The sequence below is a fragment of the Puma concolor genome, chromosome A1 (assembly GCF_028749965.1).
Source record: "Puma concolor isolate L17-30 chromosome A1, mPumCon1.1.hap2, whole genome shotgun sequence".
NCBI lineage: Eukaryota > Metazoa > Chordata > Mammalia > Carnivora > Felidae > Puma > Puma concolor.
In genome coordinates, this window is record NC_141667.1 from 190,497,623 (window position 1) to 190,516,794 (window position 19,172).

At 38.5% G+C, this 19,172-nt stretch overlaps 1 protein-coding gene across 16 annotated transcripts in view; it reads left to right on the top strand.

The window, feature by feature from the left end:
* MYCBP2 (MYC binding protein 2) overlaps window positions 1-19,172 on the top strand; it is a 293,673-nt gene that overhangs the window by 114,547 nt on the left and 159,954 nt on the right. For all 16 annotated transcript variants that reach the window (XM_086709934.1, XM_086709939.1, XM_086709855.1 and 13 more), the window contains 2 exons: window positions 78-282; window positions 880-1,033. In XM_086709934.1, coding sequence (XP_086566060.1) covers window positions 78-282; window positions 880-1,033 — 359 coding nt within the window. The remainder of the gene's footprint in view (window positions 1-77; window positions 283-879; window positions 1,034-19,172) is intronic.

A 19,172-nucleotide genomic window follows, 5' to 3' on the forward strand; every position in this document is an offset into this window, starting at 1 on the left:
TGTCTTCTTAATTTTATAAAAAATCAGATATTTTTTTATCCAATAATGTTGTTATTATGGTTTATTTAATTTTTTAGAAAGGACAACTTGGCAGACCAATTTTGGATGTGCCATACTGGAATGCAAAACCAGCTCCCATGCCTAACATTGGATCAAAATATGGAAGAAAAGCTACCTGGATAGGTGCAAGTGGGGACCAGACATTCTTACGAATTGATGAAGCACTTATTAATTCTCATGTACTTGCTACATCAGAAATTTTTGCCAGTAAACACATAATAGGTAATATCCCTAAAAAACGTCCTTCCCAAAATCATTTTCTTGATTGATAGTAAATGATTCATCATCTTTCCTTATCATTAGATAAGTCTTAGAGCTTTTTGTTTTCTTTCTGTTTGAAGAAATTTTAAAGAAGCTTCTAAGTGTCTGTGTTTATATGAGTATTTATAAGCTAGGGAGTCGTGGAAATATGAACCAAATTGAAGTAGGATAAACCCTGTGTTGGAAGGAGGAATTTTTGTATATTAGTTCTGGTTAGGTAAATGGTAGAAATTAATTTTTATGAAAGGTATGTAAGTCAAACTTTGAAGTTCCATCTGTAGGTATCAATCTATACTTGTGTCTGTGATACCATAAATAATTATATAATAGGGGAATATAGATTTTAAGAGCATGTGTTGTGGATTTAGAACACCTGAGGTTTTAGTCCTAATTCTATTACTTAAAAATGTTTAGTTAATCTATTTAAATCTCAGTTTTGTCTCATCTGTGAAATGGACGTAATAATAATACTTACCTTATAAGTAATACTTAATTTCTAAGCTGAGGGTATGTAAAAGGGTAATGCATTTTTAAGATGTATAAATATCTTTCCTTAAGGCTTGGTACCTGCTTCTATGTCAGAACCTCCTCCATTTAAATGTCTTCTGATCAATAAAGTGGATGGGAGTTGTAAAACTTTTAATGACTCTGAACAAGAGGATCTGCAAGGATTCGGTGTGTGTCTTGACCCTGTGTATGATGTCATTTGGAGGTAAGCTCTGTTTATAAAATAGAGTGGTGAATAAGTTTTGATCAAATTATACTTTTGTGGTGATGTAAAATTCATGTATAAGCAGACTTTACATACATGAGTACTTTCCTATTTAACTGTGCTTCCTGGGACCTTTACAGTGTAGTGCAGTGATTAAGGCAGCCAGGCTGCCTCAGTTTATCCCACATCCACAATTTGCTTTCTGTGGCAACTTGGAATAGTTATCATGGCTCTATGTGCTTCACTTCTGTCATTTATAAATTTGGAATGATAGGGGCGCCTGGGTGGCTCAGTCGGTTGAGCATCCGACTTCAGCTCAGGTCACGATCTCGCGGTCCGTGAGTTCGAGCCCCGCGTCGGGCTCTGGGCTGATGGCTCAGAGCCTGGAGCCTGCTTCCGATTCTGTGTCTCCCTCTCTCTCTGCCCCTCCCCCGTTCATGCTCTGTCTCTCTGTCTCAAAAATAAATAAATGTTAAAAAAAAATTTTTTTTTTTTAAAAAAATAAATTTGGAATGATAATAGTACCTACCTCATAGATTGTTAGGAGGAGTGAAGAATTTAGAGCTGAGGCACATGGTAGGTGCTATAGAATTGTTTGCCACTGTCATTATATTAAGCACTTTTACTTTTAAGAATTCTGTTATTATTTTTGGTCTTTCAGCAATCATATCTAAACTGCGTAGAGCTCATTCTTTTTTCATAAATATTGAATTATTACCGACTATGTAGAAGAAACTGTGCCAAACATAGTACAGAATAATTAAGGTAAATAAACTCGCCCTTTATGAATGCACATAACAGAATCCCCAAATTGGTAGAGAAATGTCGAAATGTATAGGGCTACCAAACTCTGGAAACTGTAAAAATGTAGAGAATGGATACAGATACACTAGAGACTCAAATTATATTGTATTTGTTTAAAATTTATTATGGTGCTTTATATACATAATGAGTGAAGAAAAGTGTTGTCCCTTTCAGCAACTCTAGGTTTGAATACTAGTAGGAGGTGTCCCCTGCATTACCAGAGTGACTTATCACAGGACTTACCTCCCCCGCCCCAATCCCTTGCATTGTTTATTTGGCCAACATCAGTGGACAGGAATTAGATAAATTGAAAGGTTTAAGTAGCACCAGTAAGGAAAGGCAAAAGGCTTTTTCTGTCTTCCTTCCTCTGCACGTGCCTGCTTTCATTTCTATCAGCCAGCCACGTCTTAAGAGGCCATGCTATCATTCCTAAGGCTGCATTCAGAGTGAAGTAATTATATTGCTTCCCAGGTTGCTGACCAGCATAAGTATCTTACTCGGACACTTTGTGAGAAGGTCTGGAAGCCAGAATTGAGTAGTGCTTTTCATTCTCCTTGGCAGCATTACATAGGATAGATTAGATAATGAAAGACTGCAGGTAAGTAGTCTTATAGTAAATCTTACGGAGACATGAAATACTAGGAATCAAAATTAGAATGGTCATGTGGGATAGCATGGAGGGTATAGAAAGGCACATGGTGTAAAGATAGACTAGTCATTAGTTATTTACTGATTACAAGTCCATACACAAGAGACTTAGTTACCAAAGAGCAAGCATTGGTTTGGACCTAGGGTGTTTTATTTTCTAGAATCTTTATAGAATATGTATAACTTTTATATGTTTTATTTTTAAATGAAGTAAATTTGCATTAGCAAAATAAAAGTTGACAGGGTGGAATTTGTTTATGGATACATTCACTAAATTAGAAATGCATTCTCTACATTAGTTAATAGCAGAACTGGATTCTAATAGTATAACTAGAGCCATTTCCTAGAGTCTTAACAGAACTCAGAAGTGTGGTAGGCAGTTAGTTGAACCTTGCCTTTTTCACATATGGTGATAACATTGGGAGAGATGATCTCAAATGTCTCCACAGTCCTTGACCATTTACCCCTTTGTTCCAGAACAAAGATTGAGAGATGAAGAGCAGTCATTCCTCCAGTGTTTCACTAAAACAGCTGGAGGGTGTTTTCTTGTAATCAGAATTAGAGTTTTTATTCTGTTATCCTGACTTCAGGCTATTTTATGTCCTTTGTGTTTTTCACTAGGGTACTTGCATTTTACAGCTGTCATAGGTACTGCAGATTCAGTATTAGCTTACTTTGACTTTCCTTCCATCCAGAATGCTTCTTTTTGTAGTCTTAACAGAGAATTTCTCCTGTATAATTAGAAACTTAACACCTATAAAAAGCAGATGAATGTTAAGAATAGCAATTTTATTTCCCACTTCAAATATATATACAATTAATACATGAATATGTGTTTTCATTTTTAAAAAAATTTTTTAACGTTTGTTCATTTATTTTTTTAATACGAAATGTATTGTCAAATTGGTTTCCATACAACACCCAGTGCTCATCCCAACAGGTGCCCTCAATGCCCATCACCCACTTTCCCCTCCCTCCCACCCCCCCCATCAACCCTCAGTTTATTCTCAGTTTTTAAGAGTCTCTTATGCTTTGCCTCCCTCCCTCTCTATTTTTTTCCCCTTCCCCTCCCCCATGGTGTTCTGTTAAGTTTCTCAAGATCTACGTAAGAGTGAAAACATATGGTATCTATCTTTCTCTGTATGACTTATTTCACTTAGTATAACACTCTCTAGTTCATCCACGTTGCTACAAAAGGCCGTATTTCATTCTTTCTCATTGCCAAGTAGTATTCCATTGTATATAAAAACCACACCTTCTTTATCCATTCATCAGTTGATGGACATTTAGGCTCTTTCCATAATTTGGCTATTGTTGAAACTGCTGCTATAAACATTGGGGTACAAGCGCCCCTATGCATCAGCACTCCTGTATCCCTTGGGTAAATTCCCAGCAGTGCTATTACTGGGTCATAGGGTAGATCTATTTTTAATTTTTTGAGGAACCTCCACACTGTTTTCCAGAATGGGTGCACCAGTTTGCATTTCCACCAACAGTGCAAGAGGGTTCCCATTTCTCCACATCCTCGCCAACATCTAAAGTCTCCTGATTTGTTAATTTTAGCCACTCTGACTTGTGTGAGGTGCTATCTGAGTGTGGTTTTGATTTGTATTTCCCTGATGAGGAGTGACGTTGAGCATCTTTACATGTGCCTGTTGGCCATCCGGATGTCTTCTTTAGACAAGTGTCTATTCATGTTTTCTGCCCATTTCTTCACTGGATTATTAGTTTTTCGGGTGTGGAGTTTGGTGAGTTCTTTATAGATTTTGGATACTAGCCCTTTGTCCAATATGTCATTTTAAGATATCTTTTCCCATTCCGTTGGTTGCCTTTTAGTTTTGTTGATTGTTTCCTCTGCAGTGTAGAAGCTTTTTATCTTCATGAGGTCCTAATACTTCATTTTTTCTTTTAATTCCCTTGCCTTTCAGGATGTGTCAAGTAAGAAATTGCTGCGGCTGAGGTCAGAGAGATTTTTTCCTGCTTTCTTCTCTAGTGTTTTGATGGTTTCTTGTCTCAAATTCAGGTCCTTTATCCATTTTGAGTTTATTTTTGTGAATGGTGTAAGTAAGTGGTCTAGTTTCATTCTTCTGCATGTTGCTGTCCAGTTCTCCCAGCACCATTTGTTAAAGAGACTGTCTGTTTTCCATTGGATATTCTTTCCTGCTTTGTCAAAGATTAGTTGGCCATACTTTTGTGGGTCCAATTCTGGAGTCTCTATTCTATTCCACTGGTCTTTGTGTCTGTCTTTGTGCCAATACCATGCTGTCTTGATGATTACAGCTTTGTAGTAGAGGCTAAAGTCTGGGATTGTGATGCCTCCTGCTTTGGTCTTCTTCTTCAAAATTATTTTGGCTATTCGGGGTCTTTTGTGGTTCCATATAAATTTTAGGTTTGCTTGTTCTAGCTTCAAGAAGAATGCTGGTGCAATTTTGATTGGGATTGCATTGAATGTGTAGATAGCTTTGGGTAGAATTGACATTTTAACAATATTTATTCTTCCAACCCATGAGCATGGAATGTTTTTCCATTTCTTTATATCTTCTTCAATTTCCTTCATAAGCTTTCTATACTTTTCAGCATACGGATCTTTTACATTTTTGGTTAGGTTTATTCCTAGGTATTTTATGATTCTTGGTGCAATTGTGAATGGGATCAGTTTCTTTGTCTTCCTGTTCCTTCATTATTAGTGTACAAGAATGCAGCTGATTTCTGTAAATTAATTCTGTAGCCTGCGACTTTGCTGAATTCATGTATCAGTTCTAGCAGACTTTTGGTGGAGTCTGTCTGGTTTTCCATATATAATATCATGTCATCTGCAAAAAGTGAAAGCTTGAATTCATCTTTGCCAATTTTGATGCCTTTGATTTCCTTTTGTTGCCTGATTGCTGATGCTAGCACTTCCAACACTATGTTAGCAAACAGCAGTGAGAGTGGACATCCCTGTCATGTTCCTGATCTCAGGAGGAAAGCTCTCAGTTTTTCCCCATTGAGGATGATATTAGCTGTGGGCTTTTCATAAATGGCTTTTATGATGGTTAAGTATGTTCCTTCTATCCCGACTTTCTCGAGGGTTTTTATTAAGAAAGGATGCTGAATTTTGTCAAATGCTTTTTCTGCTTCGATTGACAGATCGTATGGTTCTTTTCTTTTCTTTTATTAATGTGATGTATCACATTGATTGATTTGCGAATGTTGAACCAGCCCTGCAGCCCAGGAATGAATCCCACTTGATCATGGTGAATAATTTTTTTTTATATGCTGTTGAATTCGATTTGCTAGTATCTTGTTGAGGATTTTTGCGTCCGTATTCATCAAGGATATTGCCCTGTAGTTCTCTTTTTTTTGCTGGGTCTCTGTCTGGTTTGGGAATCAAAGTAATGCTGGCTTCATAGAATGAGTCTGGAAGTTTTCCTTCCCTTTCTATTTTTTGGAACAGCTTGAGAAGGATAGGTATTATCTCTGCTTTAAATGTCCGGTAGAATTCCCCAGGGAAGCCATCTGGTCCTGGACTCTTATTTGTTGGGAGATTTTTGATAACTGATTCAATTTCTTTGCTGGTAATGGGTCTGTTCAAGTTTTCTATTTCTTTCCATTTGAGTTTCAGAAGCGTATGGGTGCTTAGGTATTTGTCCATTTCTTCCAGGTTGTCCAGTTTGTTGGCATATGATTTTTCAAAGTATTCCCTGATTATTGCTTGTATTTCTGAGGGATTGATTGTAATCATTGCATTTTCATTCATGATTTTATGTATTTGGGTCATCTCCCTTTTCTTTTTGAGAAGCTTGGCTACAGGTTTATCAATTTTGTTTATTTTTTCAAAAAACCAATCTTAGTTTCATTGATCTGCTCTACAGTTTTTTTAGATTCTATATTATTTCTGCTCTGATCTTTATTATTTCTCTTCTTCTGCTGGGTTTGGGATGTCTTTGCTGTTCTGCTCTATTTCCTTTAGGTGTGCTGTTAGATTTTGTATTTGGGATTTTTCTTGTTTCTTAAGATAGGCCTGGATTGCAATGTATTTTCCTCTCAGGACTGCCTTTGCTACATCCCAAAGCGTTTGGATTGTTGTATTTTCATCTTCATTTGTTTGCATATATTTTTAAATTTCTTCTCTAATTGCCTGGTTGACCCATTCATTCTTTAGTGGGGTGTTCTTTAACCTCCATGCTTTTGGAGGTTTTCCAGGCTTTTTCCTGTGGTTGATTTCAAGTTTCATAGTATTGTGGTCTGCAAGTGTGCATGGTGTGATCTCAGTTCTTTTATGCTTATGAAGGGCTGTTTTGTGGCCCAGTATGTGATCTCTCTTGGAGAATGTTCCATGTGCACTGGAGAAGAAAACATATTCTGTTGCTTTGGGATGCAGAGTTCTAAATATAACCATCAAGTCCATCTGATCCAATGTATAATTCAGGGCCCTTGTTTCTTTATTGATCCTGTGTCTAGATGATCTATCCATTGTTGTAAGTGGAGTATTAAAGTCCCCTGCAATACCACATTCTTATCAACATGGTTGCTTATGTTTGTGATTCTTTTATATATTTGGGGGCTCCCGTATTTGGTGCATAGACATTTATAATTGTTAGCTCTTCCTGATGTATAGACCCTGTAATTATTATATAATGCCCGTCTTCATCTCTTGTTACCACCTTTAATTTAAAGTCTAGTTTGTCTGATGTAAGTATGGCTACTCAGCTTTCTTCTGACTTGCAGTAGCATGATAGATAGTTCTCCATCCCCTCACTTTCAATCTGAAGTTGTCCTCAAGTGTAAAATGAGTCTCTTGTAGACAGCAAATAGATGGGTCTTGTTTTCTTATCCATTCTGATACCATTTGTCTTTTGGTTGGAGCATTTAGTCCATTTACATTCATTATTGTTATTGAAAGATATGGGTTTAGAGTCACTGTGATGTCCGTAGGTTTCATGCTTGTAGTGATATCTCTGGTACTTTGTGGTCCTTACAACATTTCACTCACAGAATCCCCCTTAAGATCTCTTGTAGGGCTGGTTTAGTGGTGATGAATTCCTTCAGTTTTTGTGTGTTTGGGAAAACCTTTATCTCTCCTTCTAATCTGAATGACAGACCTGCTGGATAAAGGATTCTCAGCTGCATATTTTTTCTGTTCATCACATTGAAGATTTCTTGCCATTCCTCTCTGGCCCACCAAGTTTCAGTAGATAGGTCTGCTACTACCCTTATGTGTCTAGCTTTGTAAGTTAGGGCCTGTTTATCCCTAACTGCTTTCAGAATTCTCTCTTTATCCTTGTATTTTGCCAGTTTCACTATGATATGTCATGCAGAAGTTTGATTCAAGTTACAGCTGAAGGTAGTTCTCTGTGCCTCTTTGATTTTAATGCCTGTTTCCTTCCCCATATTAGGGAAGTCTCAGCTATGATTTGTTCAAGTACACCTTCAGCCCCTCTCTCTTTCTCTTCCTCTTCTAGAATTTCTATGATACAGATATTGTTCCATTTGATTGCATCACTTAGTTCTCTAATTCTCCCCTCATACTCCTGGATTTTTTTTATCTCTCTTTTTGTCAGCTTCCTCATTTTCCATAATTTTGTCTTCTAATTCACCTATTCTCTCTCTCCTCTGCCTCTTCAATCCGTGCTATGGCCGCCTCCATTTTTTTTTTTGCACCTCATTTATAGCATTTTTTAGTTCCTCCTGACTATTTTTAGTCCCTTGATCTCTGTAGCAATAGATTCTCTGCTGTCCTGTATGCTTTTTTCAAGCCCAGTGATTAATTTTATGACTATTATTCTAAATTCTTGTTCCGTTATATTGCTTAAATCGGTTTTGGTCAATTCGTTAGCTGTCGCTACTTCCTGGAGTCTCTTTTGAGGAGAATTCTTCCGTTTCGTCATTTTGGATAGTCCCTGGAGTGGCACAGAACTGCAGGGCACTTCCCCTGTGCTGTCTGGAGTAACTTGTGTTGGTGGGCGGGGCTGCAGTCAGACTAGATGTCTGTCCCCAGCCCACCACTGGGGTCACAGTCGGACTGGTGTGTACCTTATCTTCCCCTCTTCCAGGGACAGGACTCACTGTGGAGTGGTGTGGCCTCTGTCTGGGCTGCTTACACACTGCCAGGTTTGTAGTGCTGCTGAGATGGGATCTGGCCAAGGGCATATTAGACGGGGTGGATCTGCAAGGTACATAGGGGCAGGAGGGGCAGGCTTAGCTTGCTCCGCAGTAGGTGGTCCCCTGCGGGAGGGGCACTGCAGCACCAGGAGGGAGGCAGGCCCCTTGGAGGGATGGATCCGCAGAAGCACAACATTGGGCATTTGCATGGTGCAAGCTTTTATTCATTTGTTGAGAGAGAGAGAGAGAGAGAGAGAGAGAGAGAGAGAGAGAGACACACACACACACACACACACACACAGTGTGAGTAGGGGAGGGGCAGAGAGAGAGGGAGACACAGACTCTGACGCAGGCTCCAGGCTCTGAGCTGTCAGCACAGAGCCCGATGTGGGGCTTGAACTCACAGGTGAGATCATGACTGAGTCGAAGTCGGAAGCTCAACCCACTGAGCCACCCCGGAGCCCCAGTTTGACACCTTTTTAAATGCATGTATTTTTAAATACAAATAAGAATATATTCATTTTAAAAGTTAGGTTTTTTGCTAAACAACAATTTCTAGGTCTTTCCACGTCACTACTCTAAGAACTGGTTTTTTATTAAAACTGTATAGAATCCTGTAGTCTGGATATACCAAAATATACTGATCTATTTCCCTATTAATGAACAAAATTTTTAGATTATTTTTTAATGTTTCAGTATTATCTATAATGCCCCAGTGAACACACAAACACACACATGTATATAAGCACAGAGTTTTATACTCATGGGAGTGTATTGCTATGAGGTGGCTTTCAAGAAGTGGAATTGCTGAGTCAGAAGATAGTCAGAATTGTCATATATACCTGCCCTTTTCTCCCTTAATACTCTCTTCACCAACCGCATGTGAGAGTCCGTATTTTCCCATACTATCTGCATCACTATACAGTTATTATCATTTAATAATATTAAATACTAATATTAATACTGTATGCTAATACTGCACTATTTTCAATTTTTGCTATTTTAATATTATTCTGTTAATATTTAAATACATACTATATGATATGAGATAGACAATGTCGTTGCTCTTAGGGAAGTCATCTTTTTTTTTTTTAACAGAGATAAAGACTGTACAAAATGATTATGTAATATACTTTACAGAGCTTGCTCAGCATTATTAAGGAAAAAGAGGGTGCTATGATTGAGGTTAACAGCAGTGACCTATATTCCATTCAGTGGAGATAGTAGAAGTTAAGACCTTAAAATATAAAAAGAACCAGGCATTTGAAGAGTTAGGAAAAGTTTTCTGAGCAGGGAGAGCTTAGTAGACCCAAATGCTTTGGTACCAGGAAGAGCTTGGCTGTGTTTTAGGAACTTGAAAAAAGCCAGTGTGGTTAAAACATAGTGAGTGAGTGGCACAAAATGAATTCAAAGGAGTAGGCAGGGCTAGGACATGCAGGACTTTGTAGGGTAGATCAAGAAATTTGAGTTTTCTTCCAATAGGAAGTTTTTGTAGGATGTTGAGTTGGGAAGTGACACTAAGAGATTATACTTACTGTGTGGAAAATAGATGGGAAGGAGGCAGGCACAGATACAGGAGGTTACTGCAGTAGTGCAAGGGAGAGAGGATGGCATGAAACTTAGGGTTGTGGTGGGAAAGATGGGAGGAGAAGGCAGTAGCACATAGTTTGGAATAGAGCCAATAGAACTTGGTTGATTTGGGGGTGGGGTTGTGGGGGGGAGTGGTGGGGGTGGGGGCAGTGGCCATTTAAGGAAAGAAAGCGTTCAAGGATGATTCCCAAAGTTCTGACTTTGGCATTTGAATAGACATTAACTGAGCCAGGAGAGGCAGAGAAAGGAACAGATTTTGTCAAGATTTCTGTTTTTGACATGTTAAGTAGGCAGTTAGAGAAGTGAGCCAGGCACAAAGGACTGGTTTGGACTGGGAATGTAAGTTCCAGAATTTTTAGTTTATAGGTATATCTAAAGGGGTGTTTTTGAACGAGAGCACCTAGGCAGACAGAGAATGTAGGTTGAGGAGAGTCCTAAACTTAAAACATTTTAAGTTAGGGGAGAGAGGAACTAGACAGGAGACTAGAAAGAGCAGCCAGTGAACTATTAGAAAAATCCAAAAGGGTGTGCTGACATGGAAGTGAGAAGGGGATGGATCATAAAGAGGAGCATTTAATGATGTTGAATATACTGAGTGCTTGACTAAGTAGATGACAAAAAATTCCATTAGGTTTAGCTACTTAGAAGTTATTTACAACTTTGAGAGTAATTTCATGCAAGTGTTAGATGTGCAAACTAGATTGGTATGGTTTGAAGAGTGGGGATTTCCACTTTTGGCAATTTGATGAACTAAAAAAAAAATGAGTTTAAATTAAAAAAAATTTTTTTATGTTTATTTATTTCTGAGACAGAGAGAGACAGAGCATGGGTCGGGGAGGGGCAGAGAGAGAGGGAAACACAGAATCAGAAGCAGGCTCCAGGCTCTGAGCTGTCAGCACAGAGCCCGATGTGGGGCTCGAACTCACAAACCGTGAGATCATGACCCGAGCTGAAGTCAGTTGCTCAACTGACTGAGCCACCCAGGCACCCCAAGTTTAAATTTTATACATTGCTTGGCACTCAGCTAAGATATCACTAATATAGTGCCCCTCTCTTCCACCCCTACCTACCTCAAAGAAAGAAAACCAGCATAAAAATAAAAATCATACCTCATGAGGTGACCCTTGAGAAGTAAGCAGTCAGCACTGTAAACACAGGATTTTGCTGAGGGCAACTGCTGATAAGCAGTGCTGCAGTTTGGAAAACAAACATTGTGCCAGCTACAAGGTGAGGGAGATGGGAACTGATCCTGAAAATTCTGTTAAGCATCTGGCCTTAGAATGATGCTGAAGTGGGATCAAGTAGGTAATACCCCTCTGTCTCCAGCACAAGGCCAGTGTAAATCCTCCATGCTTTGGTACCAGCATGGTACCATAGGTTTTAATGAATTAACATTCCATCAAGTATGAGCACCAAGTCAAAGATTGCTTAACATACAAGTAATATCACTTTTAATGAAATTCAGCAAGAGACAAGCAATGAGATCTTGGAATTATCAGAAATAATATAAAGTATATATGAAATGTTTAAAAAATAAAAGATGGAATTGAACAACAAAAGAAAACACGTAAGACTCAAGATGATGAAGCATATTTGAAAAACAACCAACCAAAACTTTTATAAATGAAGAATAGTTTTTTACACAAATGCATGAGTAGATCAGATTTGAACAAATGAAAGGGAATTACACAAAATGCCACAGAGAAAAGAATATAAAAAAAGTGGGAGCGCCTGGGTGATTCAGTCGGTTAAGCGTCTGACTTTAGCTCAGGTCATGATCTTGCAGTCCGTGAGTTCAAGTCCCACATTGGGCTCTGTGCTGACAGCTGGCATTCTGTCTGTCTCTCTCTCCCTCTCAAAAATAAATAAACATTAAAAAAAATTTTTTTAATAAAAAAATGTGAAAGAGATTTGAGAATATAATGAGAAGATCTAGTACATATCCAAGAAGAAAATATTAGAAATTAGAGAAAATAAAGGAGACAAACATTTGAAGAGATAATGCCTAATAATTTTCCAGAACCAAAAAAAGGTTTAAATTTGCAGATATCTGGGACGCCTGAGTGGCTCAGTTGGTTAAGCGTCCGACTCTTGGTTTCAGTTCAGGTCCTGATCTCACAGTTCATGAGTTAAAGCCCAGCATCTGGCTCTGTGCTGACAGCATGCAGCCTGCTTGGGATTTCTCTCTCCCTCGTTGTCTCCCCCTCCCCAACTCATGCTGTCTCTGTCTCTCTCAAAATAAATAAATAAAACTTAAAAAAAAAAATAAATTCACAGATATTAGAAATTATGTGTTTCCATTATCTACAATCAAGAGAAATTGTAGTGAAATTATAGAACACTAAGACTAAGATAAAAATCTTAACAGCAACTAGAGAAATAATCACACACACACAAAAACTAATTAATAGATTAAATTAAAACTTAATAGTACAATTATATTAATGCTACTAATTATAGCAGGTATTTTCATAGAATTTGTTCTGTGCCAAGTATTATTTTTAAGTTTAAGATAAAGATTTTTTAATAATTATTTTTAATTATGGTAAAAAACAACATTTAACCGTTTCTAGTTGTACAATTCAGCAGTGTTAGGTATATTCACATTGCTCTACAGTAGATCTCCAGAATGTTTTTATCTTGCAAAACTGAAACTCTGTACCCAAAGAACGGTTCCCTATTACTCTGTCCCTCTAGCCTGTAGCAGCCACCATTCTACTTTCAGTGAATTTGGCCAGTTTTGATATATAAGTGGAATCATACAGTATTTGTCTTTTTTGTGACTAGCTTATTTCTAGCATGATGTTCTCAAGATTCATTCGCATTATAGCCTGTGACAGAATTGTTTAAGGCTGGAATAACATTCCATTGTATGTTTCTACCACATTTTATTTATCCACTATCCATCCATGGATGCTTCAGTTGCTTGCACCTTTTGGCTCTTGTGGATAATACTGCTATGATTGTGAGTGTGTAAATATCTCTTCAAGATTGTCCTTTGTATTTAGTAAATTTGGATCATCAAGCACCATTGATTGACAAAACCATCCTTAATAAATGAATATGATTGTTAGCTGTATCTGACATAAATCAGATTTTCAAAAGAACCTGGGTATTCTGTATAGGAATACCAGTCGTGGAAAAAATGAGAATTTTGTTCTTCCTTCCCATTTACTCTTGTATTAATGCTTTAGGGAAACTTATAAAATTATCCGCAGCAGCATTTTTTTGTAATGGAAAAATTGAGTGGTTTTCATTTTTTTGCCATCATTAGTAGAATGGACAAATAGCTGTAATATAGTCACATGAGCTATTAATACTCTATAACAATGAGAATGAATGAGCTTGCAGTTATACACCATTGTATAAATACGTTGTAAGCATATTCTATTGTTTGAAGAAAGCAAGCCACAGAAAAACACATAAAGTGTGTATCCTGTTCATAAACAATTCAAAACATGAAACTTAAATAATACACAATTTTGATATAACATGAGAAATCATAAACGTAAGAAGAGAATGATAAACTTTTAAACTTCAAAGTAATTGCTACCTTTGAAAGAAAAGGAAAGAAATTAAGTAGGGAGGGAGATTCAGGGCACTTAAAAGGTAGTAGTAATGTTCTTTTTACTGGTGCACATTATGGCATTATTCTTCATACCTTATCTTGAAAATATTTTTTTTTTATTTATATATGAAATTTATTGTCAAATTGGTTTCCGTACAACACCCAGTGCTCATCCCAAAAGGTGCCCTCCTCAATACCCATCACCCACCCTCTCCTCCCTCCCACCCCCCATCAACCCTTAGTTTGTTCTCAGTTCTCAACAGTCTCTTATGCTTTGGCTCTCTCCCACTCTAACCTCTTTTTTTTTTTTTTCCTTCCCCTCCCCCATGGGTTCCTGTTAAGTTTCTCAGGATCCACATAAGAGTGAAACCATATGGTATCTGTCTTTCTCTGTATGGCTTATTTCACTTAGCATCACACTCTCCAGTTCCATCCACGTTGCTAGGCCATATTTCATTTTTTCTCATTGCCACGTAGTATTCCATTGTGTATATAAACCACAATTTCTTTATCCATTCATCAGTTGATGGACATTTAGGCTCTTTCCATAATTTGGCTATTGTTGAGAGTGCTGCTATTAACATTGGGGTACAAGTGCCCCTATGCATCAGTACTCCTGTGTCCCTTGGATAAATTCCTAGCAGTGCTATTGCTGGGTCATAGGGTAGGTCTATTTTTAATTTTCTCAGGAACCTCCACACTGCTTTCCAGAGCGGCTGCACCAATTTGCATTCCCACCAACAGTGCCAGAGGGTTCCCGTTTCTCCACATCCTCTCCAGCATCTCTAGTCTCCTGATTTGTTCATTTTGGCCACTCTGACTGGCGTGAGGTGATACCTGAGTGTGGTTTTGATTTGTATTTCCCTGATAAGGAGCGACGCTGAACATCTTTTCATGTGCCTGTTGGCCATCCGGATGTCTTCTTTAGAGAAGTGTCTATTCATGTTTTCTGCCCATTTCTTTACTGGGTTATTTGCTTTTCGGGTGTGGAGTTTGGTGAGCTCTTTATAGATTTTGGATACTAGCCCTTTGTCCAGTATGTCATTTGCAAATATCTTTTCCCATTCCGTTGGTTGCCTTTTAGTTTTGTTGGTTGTTTCCTTTGCTGTGCAGAAGCTTTTTATCTTCATAAGGTCCCAGTAATTCACTTTTGCTTTTAATTCCCTTGCCTTTGGGGATGTGTCGAGTAAGAGATTGCTACGGCTGAGGTCAGAGAGGTCTTTTCCTGCTTTCTCCTCTAAGGTTTTGATGGTTTCCTGTCTCACATTCAGGTCCTTTATCCATTTTGAGTTTATTTTTGTGAATGGTGTGAGAAAGTGGTCTAGTTTCAACCTTCTGCATGTTGCTGTCCAGTTCTCCCAGCACCATTTGTTAAAGAGACTGTCTTTTTTCCATTGGATGTTCTTTCCTGCTTTGTCAAAGATGAGTTGGCCATATGTTTGTGGGTCTAGTTCTGGGGTTTCTATTCTATTCCATTGGTCTATGTGTCTGTTTTTGTGCCAATACCATGCTGTCTTGATGATGACAGCTTTGTAGTAGAGGCTAAAGTCTGGGATTGTGATGCCTCCTGCTTTGGTCTTCTTCTTCAAAATTACTTTGGCTATTCGGGGCCTTTTGTGGTTCCATATGAATTTTAGGATTGCTTGTTCTAGTTTCGAGAAGAATGCTGGTGCAATTTTGATTGGGATTGCATTGAATGTGTAGATAGCTTTGGGTAGTATTGACATTTTGACAATATTTATTCTTCCAATCCATGAGCAGGGAATGTCTTTCCATTTCTTTAAATCTTCTTCAATTACCTTCATAAGCTTTCTATAGTTTTCAGCATACAGATCCTTTACGTCTTTGGTTAGATTTATTCCTAGGTATTTTATGCTTCTTGGTGCAATTGTGAATGGGATCAGTTTCTTTACTTGTCTTTCTGTTGCTTCATTGTTAGTGTAAAAGAATGCAACTGATTTCTGTACATTGATTTTGTATCCTGCAACTTTGCTGAATTCATGTATCAGTTCTAGCAGACTTTTGGTGGAGTCTATCGGATTTTCCATGTATAATATCATGTCATCTGCAAAAAGCGAAAGCTTGACTTCATCTTTGCCAATTTTGATGCCTTTGATTTCCTTTTGTTGTCTGATTGCTGATGCTAGAACTTCCAGCACTATGTTAAACAACAGCGGTGAGAGTGGGCATCCCTGTCGTGTTCCTGATCTCAGGGAAAAAGCTCTCAGTTTTTCCCTGTTGAGGATGATGTTAGCTGTGGGCTTTTCATAAATGGCTTTTATGATCTTTAAGTATGTTCCTTCTATCCCGACTTTCTCAAGGGTTTTTATTAAGAAAGGGTGCTGGATTTTGTCAAAGGCCTTTTCTGCATCGATTGACAGGATCCTATGGTTTTTCTCTTTTTTTTTTGTTAATGTGATGTATCACGTTGATTGATTTGCGAATGTTGAACCAGCCCTGCATCCCAGGAATGAATCCCACTTGATCATGGTGAATGATTCTTTTTATATGCCGTTGAATTCGATTTGCTAGTATCTTATTGAGAATTTTTGCATCCATATTCATCAGGGATATTGGCCTGTAGTTCTCTTTTTTTACTGGGTCTCTGTCTGGTTTAGGAATCAAAGTAATACTGGCTTCATAGAATGAGTCTGGAAGTTTTCCTTCCCTTTCTATTTCTTGGAATAGCTTGAGAAGGATAGGTATTATCTCTGCTTTAAACGTCTGGTAGAACTCCCCTGGGAAGCCATCTGGTCCTGGACTCTTATTTGTTGGGAGATTTTTGATAACCGATTCAATTTCTTCGCTGGTTATGGGTCTGTTCAAGCTTTCTATTTCCTCCTGATTGAGTTTTGGAAGAGTGTGGGCGTTCAGGAATTTGTCCATTTCTTCCAGGTTGTCCAATTTGTTGGCATATAATTTTTCATAGTATTCCCTGATAATTGTTTGTATCTCTGAGGGATTGGTTGTAATAATTCCATTTTCATTCATGATTTTATCTATTTGGGTCATCTCCCGTTTCTTTTTGAGAAGCCTGGCTAGAGGTTTGTCAATTTTGTTTATTTTTTCAAACAACCAACTCTTGGTTTCGTTGATCTGCTCTACAGTTTTTTTAGATTCTATATTGTTTATTTCTGCTCTGATCTTTATTATTTCTCTTCTTCTGCTGGGTTTAGGCTGCCTTTGCTGTTCTGCTTCTATTTCCTTTAGGTGTGCTGTTAGATTTTGTATTTGGGATTTTTCTTGTTTCTTGAGATAGGCCTGGATTGCAATGTATTTTCCTCTCAGGACTGCCTTCGCTGCGTCCCGAAGCATTTGGATTGTTGTATTTTCATTTTCGTTTGTTTCCATATATTTTTTAATTTCTTCTCTAATTGCCTGGTTGACCCACTCATTCGTTAGTAGGGTGTTCTTTAACCTCCATGCTTTTGGAGGTTTTCCAGACTTTTTTCTGTGGTTGATTTCAAGCTTCATAGCATTGTGGTCTGAAAGTATGCATGGTATGATTTCAATTCTTGTAAACTTATGAAGGGCTGTTTTGTGACCCAGTCTATGATCTATCTTGGAGAATGTTCCATGTGCACTCGAGAAGAAAGTATATTCTGTTGCTTTGGGATGCAGAGTTCTAAATATATCTGTCAAGTCCATCTGATCCAATGTCTCATTCAGGGCCCTTGTTTCTTTATTGACCGTGTGTCTAGATGATCTATCCATTTCTGTAAGTGGGGTGTTAAAGTCCCCTGCAGTTACCACATTCTTCTCAATAAGGTTGCTTATGTTTATGAGTAATTGTTTTATATATTTGGGCGCTCCGGTATTCGGCGCATAGACATTTATAATTGTTAGCTCTTCCTGATGGATAGACCCTGTCACTATTATATAATGTCCTTCTTCATCTCTTGTTACAGCCTTTAATTTAAAGTCTAGTTTGTCTGATATAAGGATGGCTACTCCAGCTTTCTTTTGGCTTCCAGTAGCATGATAAATAGTTCTCCATCCCCTCACTCTCAATCTAAAGGTGTCCTCAGGTCTAAAATGAGTCTCTTGTAGACAGCAAATAGATGGGTCTTGTTTTTTTATCCATTCTGATACCCTATGTCTTTTGGTTGGCGCATTTAATCCATTTACATTCAGTGTTATTATAGAAAGATATGGGTTTAGAGTCATTGTGATGTCTGTATGTTTTATGCTTGTAGTGATGTCTCTGGTACTTTGTCTCACAGGGTCCCCCTTAGGATCTCTTGGAGGGCTGGTTTAGTGGTGACAAATTCCTTCAGTTTTTGTTTGTTTGGGAAGACCTTTATCTCTCCTTCTATTCTAAATGACAGACTTGCTGGATAAAGGATTCTCGGCTGCATATTTTTTCTGTCTAGCACACTGAAAATCTCGTGCCAATTCTTTCTGGCCTACCAAGTTTCAAAAGAGAGATCAGTCACGAGTCTTATAGGTCTCCCTTTATATGTGAAGGCACGTTTACCCCTTGCTGCTTTCAGAATTTTCTCTTTATCCTTGTATTTTGCCAGTTTCACTATGCTATGTCGTGCAGAAGATCGATTCAAGTTACGTCTGAAGGGAGTTCTCTGTGCCTCTTGGATTTCAATGCCTTTTTCCTTCCCCAGTTCAGGGAAGTTCTCAGCTATTATTTCTTCAAGTACCCCTTCAGCACCTTTCCCTCTCTCTTCCTCCTCTGGGATACCAATTATGCGTATATTATTTCTTTTTAGTGTATCACTTAGTTCTCTAATTTTCCCCTCATACTCCTGGATTTTTTTATCTCTCTTTTTCTCAGCTTCCTCTTTTTCCATAACTTTATCTTCTAGTTCACCTATTCTCTCCTCTGCCTCTTCAATCCGAGCCGTGGTGGTTTCCATTTTGTTATGCATTTCGTTTAAAGCGTTTTTCAGATCCTCGTGACTGTTCCTTAGTCCCTTGATCTCTGTAGCAAGAGATTCTCTGCTGTCCGCTATACTGTTTTCAAGCCCAGCGATTAATTTTATGACTATTATTCTAAATTCACTTTCTGTTATATTATTTAAATCCTTTTTGATCAGCTCATTAGCTGTTGTTATTTCCTGGAGATTCTTCTGAGGGGAATTCTTCCGCTTGGTCATTTTGGATAGTCCCTGGCGTGGTGAGGACCTGCAGGGCACTTCCCCTGTGCTGTGGTGTATAACTGGAGTTGGTGGGCGGAGCCGCAGTCAGACCTGATGTCTGCCCCCAGCCCACCGCTGTGTCCACAGTCAGACTGGTGTGTGCCTTCTCTTCCCCTCTCCTAGGGGCGGGATTCACTGTGGGGTGGGGTGGCCTGTCTGGGCTACTTGCACACTGCCAGGCTTGTGATGCTGGGGATCTGGCATCTTAGCTGGGGTGGGTAGGCAAGGTGCACAGGGGCAGGAGGGGCAGGCTTAGCTTGCTTCTCCTTAGGTGATCCACTTCAGGAGGGGC